The 19,073-nt window shown below is 40.6% G+C and overlaps 1 protein-coding gene across 7 annotated transcripts in view; it reads right to left on the minus strand.

Annotated features, from left to right (window-relative positions):
- The window catches only part of unc80 (unc-80 homolog (C. elegans)), a 277,657-nt gene that overhangs the window by 201,767 nt on the left and 56,817 nt on the right, over window positions 1–19,073 (minus strand). For 5 of the 7 annotated variants that reach the window (XM_072578775.1, XM_072578771.1, XM_072578772.1 and 2 more), the window contains exons 9-13: window positions 16,562–16,696; window positions 15,569–15,785; window positions 10,309–10,449; window positions 7,538–7,806; window positions 123–458 (exon numbers count right to left, since the gene is read on the minus strand). In XM_072578775.1, coding sequence (XP_072434876.1) covers window positions 123–458; window positions 7,538–7,806; window positions 10,309–10,449; window positions 15,569–15,785; window positions 16,562–16,696 — 1,098 coding nt within the window. Of the gene's footprint in view, window positions 1–122; window positions 459–7,537; window positions 7,807–10,308; window positions 10,450–15,568; window positions 15,786–16,561; window positions 16,697–17,589; window positions 18,029–18,151; window positions 18,748–19,073 lie in introns of those variants that run through there. The other 2 variants (XM_072578773.1, XM_072578774.1) reach the window with 2 other exon arrangements.

A 19,073-nucleotide genomic window follows, 5' to 3' on the forward strand; every position in this document is an offset into this window, starting at 1 on the left:
AATGTAACTACAAACTTGACAATTAAAAGTACCTAATCCTGGGCTGATTTGCTGAAAAAACTGCATTATATTCCAGATATTTTGCAACCTTTGTAAGCTAATTGTGGAAAGCCACAACAAACCTCCTCCTGGTTTTTGCTCTTTTTGTCTCCATCATCTCCACCACCACCTCCCCCTCCTCCGCCACTGTCTCCGCCTCCACTTGCACTTCCATTTCCATCCTCTGGTGGCGCTCCAAATGCCCCGGATGATCCTGCTGGTGCTGCTCGCTGGCTGACTGCTTCTTTCCGCCATTTCTCATCGGCGTTATTCTCCTTATTTTCTTCAGTTTTGTAAGTTTTATCTACTGAAGGAACCACTTCCAGCTGCAGTAGGCAGTCAATGATATTCAGCCCCACATCACATATACGAGAACTGATATCGTGGTTAAGTACCACAAACAACGCTTTAAGAATGACCTGAAATGTAAAAAAAAAGGTCACTTAGCAATGCAATAATTAGCACTGTCACAATACACTGGGTTAAGCAAATTTCATTTTTCAAAAATAAAATGCTCAACAGAGCTGTTGATCATAATCCTTTGACCAAGCTAAATAAATATATTTGAACCCATCAAGGAAAACAACACAGCAAAGCAGAAATTTTATCTTTTGGATGCTTCTATTAATTGTACACCTAGATGCCCAAGGAATCAGTCCAAACCAGTGCAGAAAATCAAGAAATTTAAAACATAAGTGGCATTTAAAATCACCTGTGTTTGTGTTTTCGCTGGGTTACGTTTCAGTTTGCCTGGATCTGACAAAGCTCACAAAACTCATCACTTCTGCAATTTGGGAATTAGGAGACTATATTCAGCTCAAAATGTTCTTCAAATTATACTCATTATTTTGGGCACAGAGGCATAAGTAGACACATTTCAAAAAGCTTTGCACACCAATAATTATTATCTGGGATTTTGCAGTCAAGGTTGAAGCGAGGAAATTCATCACTGAGCTCAAACTGAGACACTAACCAATCTCTATGACGACAACTTTAACTTTTGTAATGTATAATTGCTTGAAACATAGTTTAAAAGGGTTTCTATTGTGAATCTTCAGTGGTGACATTTAAACTCTGCAAGCTGCCAATCGTATTCAGGGATGGGATCCACAGTGTAATCCATGACAGGGTAGTGAAGGACAGATTGGAAAATCCAGAATTTCTTGCACAGAATCCTGAAGAGTGGTCACATTCAGAGGGATGAAGATGGGAATGGTGACAGATTGCTACCAAATAAGGCCCTACAAATTCTAGGCCCTCACACCTACTGAGAAACTGATTACTTACCATACATCAATGCAGTAAAAGTAAGGGTTGAGAAACTTATCAACCATAATTGAATGGCAGGGAGAGATTAAAAAAAAACTGCAGATGCTGGAATCCAAGTTAGTAAAGCAGGAGGCTGGGAGAACACAGCAAGCCAGGCACTATCAGAAGGTGGAGAAATCGACACTTCCGGTGGACCCCTTCTTCAGGACTAGGTCCCAGCCTCCTGCTTTTCATGATTGAATGGTGGAGCAGACTCAATGGGCTGAATAGCCTAACTTCTGCTCCTATGTCATATGGTCTAACATTTTCATGGTCCAGAGTAGGTTTTTTTAATCTAAAAGTCATTTTCTGTGACTTCAAATCAGTTTAGTAACAAGTTAAGGAACCCACTTTCAAACCAAATTCAACCACCTTGAAGGCCTGCCTACAATCAGGCATATCTCCTGCCGGACTGTAGTCTGTTCCCTATGAGGAGTAACACTGGAGGCCATTGGAAAGCAAAGTGAGCATCTTAATTAGGATGGTCAGCTGTTAAACCCTATAAAGCACAGGGTCGGTGAGAAACTGAAGACAGGGAAAGGGAAGAGAGAAGGTGGCGAGCTCAGTCAGGAGGGTGAGGGGGTTCCACATGAGTCAAAGAAGTCACAGAATCCCTACAGTATGGAAACAGGCCATTCAGCCCAACAACTCCATAATGACCTGCTGAAGAGTGATCCACTCAGACCCATCCCCCTACCCTATATTTACCCCTAGTTAATGCACCTAACCTACACATCCTTGAATATTATGGGCAATAAAAATGGCAAATTCACCTGACCTGCACATCTTTAGATTGTGGGAGGAGACCAGAGCACCTGGAGGAAACCCACACAGACATGGGGAGAATATGCAAACTCCACACAGACGGTCACCTGAGGCTGGAATCAAACCCGGGTCCCTGGTGCTGTGAGGCAGCAGTGCTAACCACTGAGTCACTGCACCACCTCCAAGGGATTTCTATGTCCTCCCAAGGGAGAGAAGGCAGCCTGATACTTAAAATCCAGCACAATACACCTGTTTTTGATGAAGCATGTAGACCATTTTGTCAGAGTTCAAATCTGTCTGATACATATGCATTAAAGCATTTAATGATCTAAACTACAATTTTTAAAATTTTATATGTAACTACAAAGCCAGCAGTCTGGGTGCAGTGATTGTAATGAGTCCATCCAAATGGGCCTCAGAATATGGGTTCCCCGATTGGGGTTGTTAATCTGGTCCAATCATGGAGCCCTGGCTGACAGAGAAGTGTCAGACATCCTGTTCAATCTGACAGCTGGCTCTGAGGGAGCTGGATCAGTCTCAAAGACTTTCCATGTGTAACTAAAGGGTGATTTGGTAAGCTGATACTGGCCTCTGTGGAGTTATTTCAGTGGCGATGAGCATAAAGCATGCTCTTGAAGAAATTTGCTTGCAACGCTTTGAGTGGGTAAAGTTAAAAATCATACAATATCAGGTTATAGTCCAACAGGTTTATTTGGAATCACTCACTTTCGAAGCGCTGCTTCTTCATCAGGTGGCTGTGACACAAGACCAAAAGATACAGAATTTATAGCAAATGATTACAGTTATACAATGACACATTGAACAAACTTAGATTGTTAAGTCTTTCGTCTTTTAGAATGAATTTGCTAGTTTTGGGTTCTTTAATATGTAAATCCCAGAACTTTTTTTAAGTCACATTCTCAAGATAATTTAAGATTTTATAATAAAAGGTGACATCTCAGCTCAGCCAATGCCTTAAAAGTATGAATCAGACCAATCTTGAGTCAGACTGGTTCTATTTCCAATGAAATAAAATTTTCTATTTTGCTCAAAAAATGCAGAAACTGCAAGCAGTCAATACAGACAGTGAATCCATATAATATTTGTAAAATCCATTATGGAAATAGAACCAGTCTGACTAAGATTGGATTGACTCATACCTTTAAGGCATTGCCTGAGCTGAGATGTCACCTTTTATTATAAAACTTTAGATTATCTTGAGAATGTGACTTAAAAGGAGTTCTGGGATTTACATATTAAAGAACCGAAACTAGCAAATCCATTCTAAAAGATGAAAGACTTAACAATCTCGCTTTATTCAATGTATCATTGTATCACTGTAATCATTTGCTATAAATTCTGTGTCTAATGCTCTTGCTTCACAACTGCCTGATGAAGAAGCAGAGCTTTGAAAGCTAGTGCTTCCAAATAGACTTATTGGACTATAACCTGGTGTTGTGTGCTTTTTAGCTTTGACCACCCCAGTCCAACACCAGCTCCTCCATATTTTGATTAGGGTAAGCATTTCTGGCATCATGCCTTTATTTGGGAAGCTTGATTCGTTTGATCCTGCCGTCAAAGACTGGGCCCAGTATGTGGAAAGAATGCAATATTTCTTCCAGGCAAATAAATTGGGCGGCACGGTGGCACAGTGGTTAGCACTACTGCCTCACAGTGCCAGAGACCTGGGTTCAATTCCTGCCTCAGGCGACTGACTGTGTGGAGTTTGCACATTCTCTCCATGTCTGCATGGGTTTCCTCCGGGTGCTCCAGTTTCCTCCCCCAGTCCAAATATGTGCAGGTTAGGTGGATTGGCTGTGCTGAAGGGGTAAATGTAGGGGAATGGGTCTGGGTGGGTTACTCTTCGGAGGGTTGGTGTGGACTTGTTGGGCCAAAGGGCCTGTTTCCACACTGTAAGTAATCTAATCTAAAAGTTATTCAACAACCAGTGGGATTCTTATCAGGATTTTTGATTTGTTTCAGATGACTGGCAGAAGGATTTGGCTTTGGTTTAATCCTTAATGAGATGCTGACAGACTGTTTGGTACATGGTGTAACCAAGCAAAAGTGCCTCATAGCTGAGGCCCAACTGGACTTCAAACAGGCACTACAACTGACTTTTATCATTGGAAAATGCAGCAAGTGGAACATATAAGTTACAGGATATTCCGATGGAAGTGGACACTTTCGGCAGTCCAGCTGAGCTTGGGAACACCACTTGAGTTCAGGCAATTGCACAGCCTCACTCAGAACGTATCCTGAACAGAGGGACTCTCGGGAAGCTGACAACGATACCCCAAAACAAAGGCAAGCCTCGGCCAAACGGTTAACATCTCCTGCAGGATTTGGCCCAGCAAACCATCGTAGTTGTTGCCGGTAAGCAGACTTGAGACAGCAAAAGCATTCCATTAGACCTAAGTTGAGTAAGAAAAGTCATTGTTCGGCATCCAGGGCCATATGCTGGTCAGAGACTAGGGAGTGGATTTTCATGTTCGAGGTTGGGGGTTAGTAGCTGGGACTATTTCCAGCATTGCAATCCTATCTTTGCCACCAGACTCATGGGAGACAGATCTTCTAGGCTGTGAAGATGCTTGTAGCCAGGTTACGAAGAGAGGGCATTTTAATAATCTCAGTTCCCAAAAGCCTTGGCTTGGAGCTTCTAATTCACTAGCAACTTACCTACATACTTTTAAAATTCCAGATCACTTTAAACACACTTTTCAAGCAGCACTCCCATTCTCATGCCCTTCATTCTCCATTCCCTCAAACGTTCATGTTACCATCAGCCCTCTCACCTTACCCATTATCCATCTTATGAACAGAATTCACTAGCTCTATTTTAATACTTGGAAGTCATGGAATAGACCGTAAAACCCTTCAAGTAAACAACAGCCTCATCAGAGCAGCTGTGAAAAGGTAAAGGTAAAGCCACCACAGTCCTACGGGATATAACAGGACTGCTCTCTTATTAGAGGAAGGCAATGGGTGGTGGTTTAACCTGAGGGTCACCACATCACAGGTGATCGGAGAGGTTAAGAAGAACAATCCTCATGGTGGCCTTAGCCAGTGCAGGAATTGAACCCACATTGTTGGTGTCACTCTGCATTGAAAAACCAGCCGTCCACCCAACTGAACTATGTATAATCAACACATCAACACATTTGAAGGGGGAGTAATTGGATGGAGACTAGACAGTTGCAGAAAAAAATCTTCATAAACCACTCAAACTAAACCAACAGACCTCAAAACTGATATCTAAACTGAATACTTAAAAGCAATGGGAAAAGAAAGCAAAGCATTTGGCTCTCTTCCAATAGTATGAATTGTGCCATGTATCTTCTAGATACACCTTTTAACTCTCCTTTGACTTTTGCACAGAGGCTATATGGCAGATATAACAAGCCGTCAAGTAGATTGCATAAGAAATGGTTACATCTTCCAATCACAGAACACTTAGACTTGCCTTAGTGAATAGATACAACCCAGAATTTTACAGCATTTTATGTTGAAATGTGAAGGAAACTTTAAACCTTAAACGTTCTTTCCACCTCCAAACCAAGGATCAGGCCTCTGTGTAGCTGCTGTAACAGTTCTCAGGCATTTAAGTCAAGCTTGCTACATGAAAATTAAAATAATCTTACCATGGGCCAGGCTATCAATGAGCCTACAGCACTGTCAATTTCAATCTTCATAAAAACAAATTATTTCTAGGGGCCTTTATTTTTACCTGCCTTTGTGAAAATGTTCATGGATTCAGGGGGAGGAATGGAAGCAGGACCTTTTTTCATTCCACTTGACAGTCATTTTTCTTGGTGCCATTTCTATTTGGTCTAAACTGGGACCATGAAAGTCTGTCCTTGGGCATTCTACATCAAATGATTAATCTCCCAACTCCCAAGAGCCTTTGCACCATCTACAAGGCACAAGCCAGAGGTATGAGGCTCCACTTGCTTGCATGGGTGCAGCAGTACTCAAGAAACCTGATACATCCATGATAAAACATGATTAGCACCCAACTGGCTACATTAGTCATTAATTCCCTGTGCCATATGTGCTGTATGGCTGCAGTGTTTATGACTGAAGAGGGATATTGAGACATTCCTTCAACAGCATCTGCCAAGTCCTCGACCTAACCTACAGAGAAGAAAAAGTGAAGCAGATATTTGGGATACCACCAGGACTGGGCTATCTTACAAGCCATATACCATTCCTGCATTGTTGCTGGAATAAGTTCTTAGAATCTTTTACCTAATCACAATACAGGAGTACCTTTAATGCACCCACATCAACAGTTAAGTAGGGAACTCAACAGCAAATTCCTGAGGTACATTTGGAGATGGGCAACAAATAGTAGCCATTTCACTGTTGCCTATATCCTGTGGATTAATAATTACGTGAAAAAATCTGAAGCATAATTTAAATCACACCTAGTGTAACAATTGACCACATGCAGCTACATAGTAATTAAAGGAAATCTTTTGGTCTGGTTTAGTGTTAGCAGTAGGTTTTTGTGTATATTACCCAGGTCTCACTGCACTTTCACTGATTGCAATCATGATTCCACTGTAGCATGATTGATCGGTGGCTCAGTGGTTAGCATTGCTGTCTCACAGCACCAGGGTCCCAAGTTTGATTCCAGCCTTGGGCAGCTGTCTGTGTGGAGATTGCACATTCTCCCGTGTCTGTGTGGGTTTCCTCACACAGTCCAAAGATGTGCGGGTTAGGTGAATTGGTCATGCCATATTGCCCATAGTGTTAGGTGCATTTGTCAGAGGGAAATGGGTTGGTGTGGACTGGTTGGGCTGAAGGGCCTGTTTCCACACTGTAGGGAATCTAGTCACTGTTTCACCACAGAATGCTCATCTTTCTGCAAAGGTGCTGACTGGAATAGTCTAGTGAGTTAATATAACATATTCCATAATCTACAATCCATGTTTAAAATTAACCATACACATGCAACAACTTTTTGTAATGTATAAACTATTGAGAATATAATTGTATAAACAATTTTTTTTAAAAAATCTGTTAAGTACATGCATAGAAGAAACAAACATTTGCCTAGATAATAGAAGTACTTTTCGCCTCTCATATTTTCTGTTGCGTACTTTAGCTCTGGTTCTTAATTTACCTTATGTGCAATGACCACAACTGGCTGATTGTCTGTGATAAAATACAATTTAGAATGCAGTTGCAGTCTCCTTCTGTTAATTTTTAAAAATGCAATTATACAGCAGTTCACACTTTTGCTAAAAGGGCATTTCTGTGCTATAGCAATTCAAATCAATTGAGAATTTGAAGTAAGCAACTTTGAATTAGGATTGGACTACAGGTATAGATAATTAGAAACTGGATATCCATTTTTAAACATCAGTGTGGTCTTTCTGCATTAATGAAAAGTTATCTTTCATGATTAAAAAAGAATTACCCCAAGATCAAGCATTCCATTTTTCTTGACAAAATAGTTAGTGCCTTCCATGTTTTCTGTTTCCTCAAGGCTGCTGTAGTTGATACAGGAATCAGTCAGACTTCGAGGCAGGTTGGCACATGCCAGTGGCTCATGGGGCAGTTCAGGTATAGCCACTTGGTTACACAACTTTCGCATGTGTTCACTGAAGAAATCAGAATATCCCACATTGAAGGAAGCGACTGTGGTGTTGAAAGTGGCTACAGTAATTGTGGAAATTTGTGACCTCACTGCAAAATATAAAATCAGTTTAAGATTTCACTTCACAACCTTGAACTCAATTGTCAACACTCCGATCTTAAAAACAGAGGACAACAACCCAGATCTTCCTGGAACAAGCAAATAGCTAAGTAACCCGCTCCTCGTGCCAACCTGTGTCCCAGTCTTTTCATTGACATTTGATCCAAAGTTTCAGGTTCATTTTCTAGGCAGGGTTTTCAACAAGAATGGCAAATCAGAAACCACAGGAACAGAACAGCACAACCTATAGTTACCTCTTCTGCATGAACAGATCAATATTGGCATGTCGTAGAGACATAGAGATGTACAGCACAGAAATAGACCCTTCAGTCCAACTCATCCTTGCCGACCAGATATCCTAACTTAATCTAATCCCATTTGCCATCACTTGGCCTATATCTCTCTAAAAACCCTTCCTATTCATATGTCCACCCAGATGCCTTTTAAATGCTGCAATTGTACCAGCCTACACCACTTCCTCACGCATCACTATACACCTCATTCTATACACACACCACTCTCTGCATGAAAAAATTGCCCTTTAGGTCTCTTTTATATCATTCTCCTCTCAACCTAAACCTATGCTCTCTTGTTATGGTCTCCTTCACCTCAGGGAAAAGACTTTGTCTATTTATCCTATCCATGTCCCTCATGATTTTATAAACCTCTATAAGGTCACCCCTCAGCCTCTGATGCTCTCGGGAAAACAGCCCCAGCCTATTCAGCTTCTCCCTATAAGGTCTATTGAAGAGGTGTATTTTATTCTGGTTTCTTTTAAGAGAGAGATTAAATGAGAGGCACCAAGCAGTCTGTGGTAATGTAACAGCTTGAGGGGCCCTGGGAATTTTTTAAAAAGTTGGAATAATAGAAGCAGCGTGGATGGGTGTGGCCAGTTCCCACAGACCAAGGTTTCCAGTTTTTAAAAGCAAAAATAGCTTTTAGATTCAGCAGATGCTGCTGGAATTTTGAAAAATATAGAAGCTGTTTACCCCCTCTCTTGGTTACAGCTAGAAGTTGGGTTTTCTCTTCCTACTGTGAGCATTGCATGTGAGAAAATTGGATTTCTGAATTTGCCTTTTTTTTGCCAAGGTGTATGCTTATGAGATGTTACTGTATTGGAACAGTTAATAATTACTGTATCTATTATTCTGTTAAGTTTACCAACAGAGTCAAGTTATTCAAAGCACTTCTTTCTATTGTTTAATTTTAACGGTAGTTTTTGAATAAATTGTGTTTTGCTTAACATGGTATAGCTTGACTAGTTGAATTGCATCTGGAACACAGCACTTTATATTTAGCTTTAAAATAAGAAAAAGTTAGGGTCTAAAATATTTTGAGGGGATCTGATCATACACCAACAGGTGTAAGGGAGCCCTTTAACAATATTAAGAGGTGGACTGCTGTTGAAGAACTGAGGTGGGACTTCTAACCAGCCCTCCTCTATACCTACATTCCACACGCATTCTGTCACAGCTCACAAAATGCATTGAACCAAACCCTGTGACAAAGACAAAGGTCTTAGGCAAAATCACAAATCACGAGTTGGGTATGCATTTTGCAAGCCCTGAATGTACACAAGTCAGATTTTCCAAAGCCCAGATGAAAATAGGGCATGTGAATCCAAAATTCATTCTCTATCTTCGTTCTTTTTCTGAACTTAAGTTGGAGCAGAGAGACCACGTACTTTTAACAAAGAGGTAGCTTGTCATATAGGTTCATGAAATTGGACACTTTGAATCTTGTTTCATTCAATTTGACTTTTTCAATCCAATTCTTATCTTAAAAGGATGTTGTTCTAAGATGATATGTCAATATCTTTCCTTCTGGAACTATTTTGCAACTGTAATTTATAGAAAATGGGATTGGAGTTTTCACTTGGATTCATGCAAAAGATTGTAGAATGTCAAGCACAAACATCTTTAGTGTAAACAATATCTCAATTATGCTTTTCACTGGTTTAAAACATTGCATTAGGAGCCATCAGCTCATTTTGCAAAATTGTTCACAACTTCCTGATGAATTTGTGATGATTGAGAGAATCTGCAAATAACGCTGTGCAGGAGTTCCAGGGTGCAATTCAAAACAAAGAGTTGGTTCTCTTGCGCATAAAAATGCCAACAGGCAGATAGATTTAAATACATACAAAATCTTTTTAAGAAAGCAGCTATAGTACACTAATATAACTAGCAAATGGTTCTGTAAATATTCAAAAAGCTGTTTTTATATTTGTGAAGGAAAACAAAAAATGCTGGAAATACTCAGTCAATCTGGCAGCATCGGCAGGAAGGAAATGGAATTAACATTTCAGGACAATGAGCTTTTATTGAGCCATTTAAAATTGGATTACACACAACTGATGCCGTGATGAAATGTGCTTATGTTTTCTGAACTAAGTTCAGCTGTGTTAACCACAAGCTACTACTTATCATCTGCCCCCAAAATGGAAACTCCTACCAAAGGATGGCTGCAGCTTTACTGAATGTACAACTTACCTTCTTTAACTGTGTTGTCTCCATGACTGTTGGAGTGATCAGGTATATCACTCAGCAAGGTATGATGGGAATGGGAATGCTTAGCACTCATGCCTTCCATTTCTGTTGCTGTATCTGAACTCCCTCGGCGTGTGAATTTCCCTGTAAATGCAGAGTTCTTTTCTTAGAAATGCTAACAAAATATATAAAACAACAAGCAAGAGTGTTTTAGTAAAGATGAATTTTAAGGCCATCTGCCAGAATATTTGCTTTCTACACAGTTGCTCGTGTAACATATACCTCGGAGACTGGGCTATTTTTGAGTCAGATATCTTGAAACTTATTTACAACACTACAATATTACAGACTAGTAATAACTCAGTGTCTGAGTTTGTGTTTCCTGATACATTGCAGATGTATAACTGACCGGCTGCACTGATTCAATTATGCAGAAAGAGTGACTGAAGGTGAGGCAGATAACTTCATATCAGGTCTTGATATGTTGTAATGCCATGCAGCTCTCACAAAAGTGCAGACTTATCTGGTCTGGAATTTAGGCCTCAGTACAACATGAAGGAGAATCATAAAATGAAATTGATGACTTGTCAATTACCTGGGGTGCAAAGACAATATCATCAGACTAGTAATTTTGAGACCTAGGTTGATGATGTGGGGTTATGGGTTCAAATCCCACCATGGCAGATGGTGAAAATTGAATTCAATAAAAATCTGGAAATAGTGCAACCATCATCAATTGTCATAACAAAAAATAACTGGTTCACAAATGCCCTTTAGGGAAGTAAATCTGTATTCTTACCTGCTCTGGGCTACGGATGACTCCATGCCCACGGTAATATGTTTGATTCTTAGCTGCTCTCTGACATGGCCCAGGAAAGCCAATCAATTGAAGAGGCAGTAAATGTGAGGCAATATATAGGTCCACCCCGTAATGTCTACATCCCGTGAACAAATAATTAAAAAATCCCTCACCTCCTCCTGACTTGTCTCCCATCAGGCAAGACAGGAGGATGGGGAAGGCAGGTTCGCTATGTTGAACTGCTGCCAAGTAGGAAGGTTACCTCATTTGGCTAGGGAGGATCCCCTGCGTCCATTAACATCACATACCCTCTACAAAGACTATGCCATTAGCTCTTTCTCTCCCACACTTGACTCAATGAAGGTTATCCCCAGCATGTTACAATTGCATGGCAACTGGGTTCCTGGTCAATGTGGTGGTGATGTTCGTTTTGGTCAAAAGAGTAGGTAATCCATCCACCCACTATCCCCTACCCCTGTAACATCTGCCCAACTGGATTCAATATTGTAATTTGACACCTACTGCATCCCTAACAGAGTTAAGTCTTGTAAGCACCATACAAAGATCACTAGGTGGAAACAAAATTACTTTGTAATAAGTTAATCACTTTGTTATTAACTTGAAAAAAGTTAAAAGACTTGGTAGTTGACATACTATGCAATGCAACCTCTTTCACAAATAAAGGGAATTTATTTGTTAAGTAGTGCAATTTTCAAAGCGTTTGAACACCAGGGGAAGATGCCAAACTCATCAAAAGGACTTCCTTGTGGAAGGATTTGCTGAGAAACAGGAAGGAGAGACATTCGCTAATGTTTCTATGCACCACCTTATGTTGCCTGAAGACCAACAAAGAAGAAATACTTAAATGTTAATTAGTGGCAAAAAGCAAGTAAGGTAACTCAAATATCATTAAATTCTTCAACTAAGACCAAGGCTAATTACAATAAGCTGACATGGGGAGTAAAAACAAAATGAAAATGGCTCACAGAAAATAAGAATAGTTAACAGTTGATAAAACTGTTGTCAGCATGCAACTAGTAGGCAGTAAGAGAGGGAGTGGGGCGTTTTAGAGATAAGGAAGATGATACGTGCTTGGAAGAGCAGGGTAAGGTTAAAGTGAGTACTTTTTAAAAATCAGCATTTACTCAAGATGAAGGTGCTCATAAAATATTAGTAGATGTGGAGGTATAGAATAGCATGAACATTGATTTTCAGGATGTGCCGGAAAGCCTGCTTATGCTGAGAGTGGATACGGAACCTGGTCCAGATAGCTCATGTCCCCAGTTGCTAAGGGAAATGCAAATGCAGAAAGCTGAAGGGTGAGCCTTAATTGTCACTGGAGGTGCCAGAAGTCTGGGGAGTGTCAAATGTAATATTTGTTCAAGAAAGAGTGTAAAAGACAATCTGAATAACTACAGTCTGGGTCAGTTTAACGTAATGGGCTGGGTCAGGGTTCAGAAGCAATAATTAGAGAAAACATTTACAGGCATTTGAAGAGGTTTGAGTACAAAGAACAGCAAGTTTGAATAAATTAATTAAATTTTGATTTTGTAATGGAGAACATTGAAGGGAATGCACTAGACATTGTCCATTATAGGTTTTTAGAAGTCATTTGTTCAATTTTCACACAGAAGGCAAGTTAACAAAATTGAAGCTTATGAAATTGACAGTTCAAAATAGGAAGGCTTCATAAAATAAAGAATACTATGGTAAATGGTTGCTTTCAGACCAGAGGATGGTAGACCGTGGCGTTGTCCAAGGATCAGCACTGCTTTTCAATCATTTTGTCATTGGAATACAGAGAAAAATCTCCAAGTTTTCCGATGATATCAAATTGGAGCTGGCAAAAACGTTGGGCCAATATCACCTTTTACGGACTGAAGGACAATCAGAATGGAGAAAACAATGGCAGATGGAATTTGATTTGCATTTAGAAAGAAAACACGAGGAGAGAGAATGAAGCCTAAATAGCACATTCTTAAAGAGAATGGCAAGACGAGAGACCTGTGTGGCCATGTGCAAAGATCATTGAAGATGGTGGGGCACAATGAAATAGTATCTTGGACTTCACAAATGCTCACATGAGTGCAAAGTTGAATCGGCGGGGGAAGGGGTTGTGAGTTAAGATGCACTTTGTCAAAGTTTGGCACAATAAGTAAGTGTTCGTGACTTGGATTTCAACATCTATGACGTTAGTAGAAGTAAAAGTAATCAATGAGTTCAGAAGGAAATTAGATAATATTAGACTTTAGAAGAATGAAAGGCGGCCTTATTTTAATGTATAAGATTCTTAGGTGGCTTGACAGGGTAGATGCAGGAAAGTTGTTTCTTCTTGAGGGAATGTGCAGGTCCAGAGGGCATAGTCTAACAGTAATACTCAGAATAAGATCATACTAGGCTTGAAATGTTCATCCTGTTTCTCTCTCCACAGATACTTCACAGGACTCAGCAACTTCCAGGTGTCCAGAGCAGTTGAGACGGCGTTTCTTCCAGCCAGCGCAGGGAGAGCAAACACAATGTGGAGGAGATGGAGCCCAGAATGACAGCGAGAGAGGTACGCCGGTACCTGCAATGGCAGTGAAAGCAGGCAGCCTAAGGTCTCCCAGAAGGTCTGGCAGTGGTGAGTGTGGGGACAGTTGAGCCAGTGCTGGGAGAGAATGTGAGTTCCAACATGGCTAAGCACTTACGAAGGACTGTAATGTTGAACCTTTAACTTTATTTCTTTATTTTTCTACAGATTTTGTACCTGGGTTCCTTTGTACCTAAGATGACATCGGAAATGGCGACTTTGAACTCTTTTCCATATTACTCCCATATCCCTGTACTTGACTACACATGACAATAAAATCTATTTCTAAAGAATGGACAGAGATGAGGAGGAATTTCTTCTCTCACAGGGTACTGAATACTTCATTGTGCTGTCAGGGTGAGTGGTTAAATGCATCCAAGACTGAGATAGACAGGGTTTTAATTAGTGAGGGAAACAAGGATGATGGGGAAATTGGAGTTGAGGATTAACAGATCAGGCATGATCTCATTGAAAGATTGGACACACTCGATGGGCTGAATTGTTCACTTCTGCCCCTGTAGCTTATGGTCTTATAACCAACTGACAGAAATAAAGTCGCAGGGCAACAGAAACATGGGTCAGAGTATTTTTTTTTCAGAGGACTCCAGCACAGATTGGTGAAAAACATTCCTTTTCTTCCTAAATGACTCTGCTGACTGGATTGTATGGCTGGAAATCGGGTGAGCCAACCTCCACACTCATGTCAAGTATGACATCAAACTGACATTGTCCTACCTCTTTCTGTCAATACAGAAAGTGAAGTGGCTGTCGAAATTGTCCTTTGAGGAAAGAAATACAACCAACTCTTGAGCTCGTCGAAAAGCCACTCGGCTGGAATTTGTCATCGTGCACTGTATTTCTCGATAGGGTCATTGGAAAAGTATTGAATCATTTCAGGTATGAGTAGGCAGCAGCAAAAAGAGGTGGATGGAAAGGCTTCCAAATGGGACCACGGCTGCAAGAAGCAGGCTGCTGCTCTACGTGGCAGTGTGGAGGAGACTTTGCTCAGGTTTTATTGGCTGGCAAAACAATTGAGTTGAGGTGTCCAGTTCTGAGGAAGGGTCACTGGGTCTGAAAAGTTAACTCTGATTTCTCTTCACAGATGCTGCCAGACCTGCTGAGCTTTTCCAGCACCTTCTGTTTTTGTGTCTGATTTACAGCAACCACAGTTCTTTTGGTTTTTATTTTGTGTTTAACTCACTGCCACAAACTTTGAGGGCGTGCCTACTTAGAAGAAGTTCTGCTCCTCTCTCCAACAGGATTTCTATTCCAATCCTTCTGCTCGTCCACCGACATTAATTTCACTGTCGCTCCTCGTGTTTGATCAGGTATTTGCTAAAACATGTTTCCACAGCCACATTACATTGCTTGGTGATTGCCTCTGGCTCAACGGTTCTGAGGAAGGGTCACCAGACCTGAAAAGTTAACTTTGATTTCTCTTCACAGATGCTGCCAGACATGCTGAGCTTTTCCAGCAGTTTCTGGTTTTGTTTTTACATTGACAGGGTAGGGGACCTTGAAGGCACAATCCAACCTTTGAAGTGATTCAACACTTCATACCCTTCCACCAGATGTCCCATGCTGGTGTTCAGTAGGACCTGGAGGGCCGTCTTTCTAAGGCTAATTGGTCAGCAGATCCCCACCAGACTGCTGGTAATTGGCTGCCTGAAGGTTGAGTGGACAGACTGAAAAGAGGAGCTGGACATAGAGGATCACATTCCTGTTCCACCTGCCCTCATCCTGCCAGGAACCACGAAATCCAGACCTATGACCTTAGGCCCCAAAATGATCATTTAAAGAGTACTTTTTCAAAGAAACTGAAATGCACAGCAACTAGACATATGACAACAACATTAAGTAACCATAAGCATCTGGTTTTATCATTTGTGGCTCACCCAGTATTGTAGCTTGCCACCCGCCCCTTTCCAAACCACGTCTTTCTTCTCCAGCTCCAGAAAAGCTTCCAAATGAAAACGTACTTCGGGTTGGTGACACATCTAAATGATCCTCATGAAGGAGGAATGGCATCCCCATTCGTCGCTGCCGCTTTTTACCCGGGTGATGGAAGGGGATCGAGCCTTTCCGCTCACGCTCCTCTTTCCGAGTCTTGAACTTGTACACACATAAGGTAGACACATAGGGTAGACAGTGAAATACTTTTTCCTAGGATGATGACGTCAGCTTGTACAAGAGGGCATAACTACAAATTGAGGGGTGATAGATTTAAGACAGATGTCAGAGGAAAGTTCTTTACGCAGAGAGTGGTAAGGGTGTGGAATGCCCTACCTGCCAATATATAGTCAACTCAGCCACATTAGGGAGATTTAAACAATACTTAGATAAACACATGGATGATTTTGGGATAGTGCAGGGGGACGAGCTGAGAATAGTTCACAGGTCGGCGCAACATCGAGGGCCGAAGGGCCTGTTCTGCGCTGTATTGTTCTATGTTCTATGAGGTAACAGGTTTTATTGTTCAGTAATACATCTGAAGTGAGTAAAAAACTAATTTTTCACATTTAACACTTTAACTTCTGGATTACCGTCAAGATTTGCTGACTAATGTTACTCTGGCACATGCAATCCCCAATTTATTTAGTTTAGTTAAAATAGCTTTGAGAAAATCTAGGTTCACAATGTCAATACATTAAACCAATAAAAATATCTAATATGCCAATAGTTTAAATTAATGCTGATTTTATATAGCTATTAGCATTTAGCAGTACTGGCAATCATCTTTCGTATACCGACGATCTTGTTTTGAACATTGTGGGAATATTAAAAATAAATTCCAAGCGTAAGAATAGAATATTGATGAGAAGCTATAGCACTGATTTTCCAATTCATTTTTATTTGCCCCAATAAATATCTGTGCAAGATTTCTTTACCTTTTTAAAGATATTCATTCCAAGGTCACTAGAAAGGTCTGGAACAGCTTGTCGTCTCAAGTTTGTCACAGACACCTTAGAAAATGTTTCAGAACTGAGGGATTTTTCCTCTTCATTGCACTTCATAGTAAGATCCTTGAAAAAAAGTATAAACTATAAATGAGGCAAAAGCATTTTTGTGAAAATCTTCATCTTTTTACTTAGTCTCACACACACGCAGGGTAAATATAGCACAGAGTTAGTAATTGTGAATGAACAATCCAATTTAAAACTCCATTTACTTGATTTTATAAGCCACTGATTTTACCCATCATTCAACAAGCTGAAGGGCATGAAGATAATATTACAGTGCACACCAATACCACTATTTATGTCTACCTGTTGGTGTGATATTAACTCTAAAAGTCATCAGTCAGTGATCAAGTAAATAACCATACTGTGTAAACATTAATCAGATTATGCGAGTTACTCAGAAAGAAAAGTCTCCAAACTTTGAAAAATGATGTTAAATCTTCAGCCATGTATTGCAAGATAGATGAATGTGTAAAGTAGTGTTTCAGGTTTCAGAAGAAGCTAAGTTTTTTGCTGCAAGCATCGCCTAACACTGTCTGAGGAGTTTGAATTCAAGGACACAGGTCATTCAGTGGACAGGAAAGTTCTGAAAAGGCACAGTGAAGAGCACTAATCAACAAGGGACTTTGATTGCATAGCCAGAAAATAAAGTATACATAAATTATCTTTTAAAAATCATATTTTACACCCTCTACTGTTTTTTCAGTTTCATAATTCCTCCTATAACGAGCATGTAAATTGGAGGTACAAGAGTTTGGAAGAAAATTAAATTGATTTCTAGTTGAATATTTTATTCACATTTTACTTAAAGTTATAAAAAGGAAAATAGAAGTCCAAGCCAAAAATGCATGTTCTAGGTTTGGCCCAGAAGGTTGCCAAGTCAGCTTGGAAAGAAGCAGTTATATTTAAGGCATTTAGGTAGTGCCTAAGAGAAGCAGTTATATAATCAATTGTACCTTCAGGTTAGATGCAAGGTGAAAAAATTAACATCAGCCAATGCTTCCACTCCCGATTACTCTTCAGGAGCCTCTATTAATAATATCAATTATGGATCTTTCCGTGAATCCATTCAGCTGTGCTGCATCACATTCATATAGCCTTTTGGTACAATGTAGGATAGAACACTCCACTGAAGGTACATATGATCAACAATGTAACTCAAAACAAAAATAAATGGACAGTTATTCCAGATCATCGGGGTCAATACTTCTGTCCAGTACTGGAGGATTGCAACAATGTTGGAGATGCTTTCAAAAGATGGGAACCTTGTCTTTGGACACAAGAGATCCCAGGCAGTGTTCAAAGAAGAAAAGAGTACTCCTCCCTAGTTTCTGGATCATATTTTTTGCTCCCTTCCACAAACAATATCACAAAAGAAAATGGGCAATCTGAGAATGACTTCAAAAGACTATTGACGTCGAGGCACTTTGTGATCACTGTGGATTGTGAAAAGCGCAGTATAAATGCAAGTTATTTCTTTCATATTTGCACGCTAGAAATAGAAGGTATTAGGAATACCTGCACATAGAGACTCACAGGAATTTGAATTGGCTGAACACAGCTGAATTTCATGCAGAATACAACCTCTCGGTCCTGAGTTTTTAAAAAATTTTAAACAAAATTTAAAATCTCCCCTCACAGCAGCAGCTTGTCTCCTTATGCTGTGGAAAGTGCCTGGGGATGGGTCTCTCACCCACGCACTTTGTAATCAACATGGTCATTACTGTCATCCCAAATATTGGTTGCAGTCTAGGTTGGGTCACTAGGGTGACTGGAACTTCTAACTATGCAGGAAATACCAGACTTAGAATTGTAAAGTGTACTGTCTGGATAGAGGTTGGAGAAACTGTCCGGAAAGCGGATAGGGAATAATGTCCAGGTAGAGCTCAGGGCACACTGGCCGGATGGAGCTCAGGGAGAACTGACCGGATAGAGCTCGGGGGGAGTGACCGGATAGAGCTCAGGGGGGAACTGACCGGATAGAGCTCGGGGGGAATTGTCCGGATAGAGCTCGGGGGGAACTGACCGGATAGAGCTCGGGGGGAATTGTCCGGATAGAGCTCGGGGGGAACTGACCGGATAGAGCTCGGGGGGGAACTGACCGGATAGAGCTCGGGGGGAACCGTCCGGATAAAGTTCGGTCCTGTTGTCCAGAAGGAGTTCAGAGCTCTCTGTCCAGGCAGAGGTCAGGACGTACTGTCAGGTTCGCTCTCTGTGGAGCTATAATGATAGCGATCAAAGTGAGCCATTAAAACATTAAAGGTTTTTGATCCTTGAATATTTGTGAAAACTTTACTGTTAAATATGAACAGTGCCTACTATTTAACTCTGTCAGAAGCCTGATGGCCATCCTGACAAGATTACTGCTACAACACTTCATGACTACAGCAGGGTGTTCCCCAATTCAGAGACTGAATGACAGCTCCAAATGCTTTTTAAT

This window comes from Chiloscyllium punctatum, chromosome 10, assembly GCF_047496795.1.
Source record: "Chiloscyllium punctatum isolate Juve2018m chromosome 10, sChiPun1.3, whole genome shotgun sequence".
Classification (NCBI taxonomy): domain Eukaryota; kingdom Metazoa; phylum Chordata; class Chondrichthyes; order Orectolobiformes; family Hemiscylliidae; genus Chiloscyllium; species Chiloscyllium punctatum.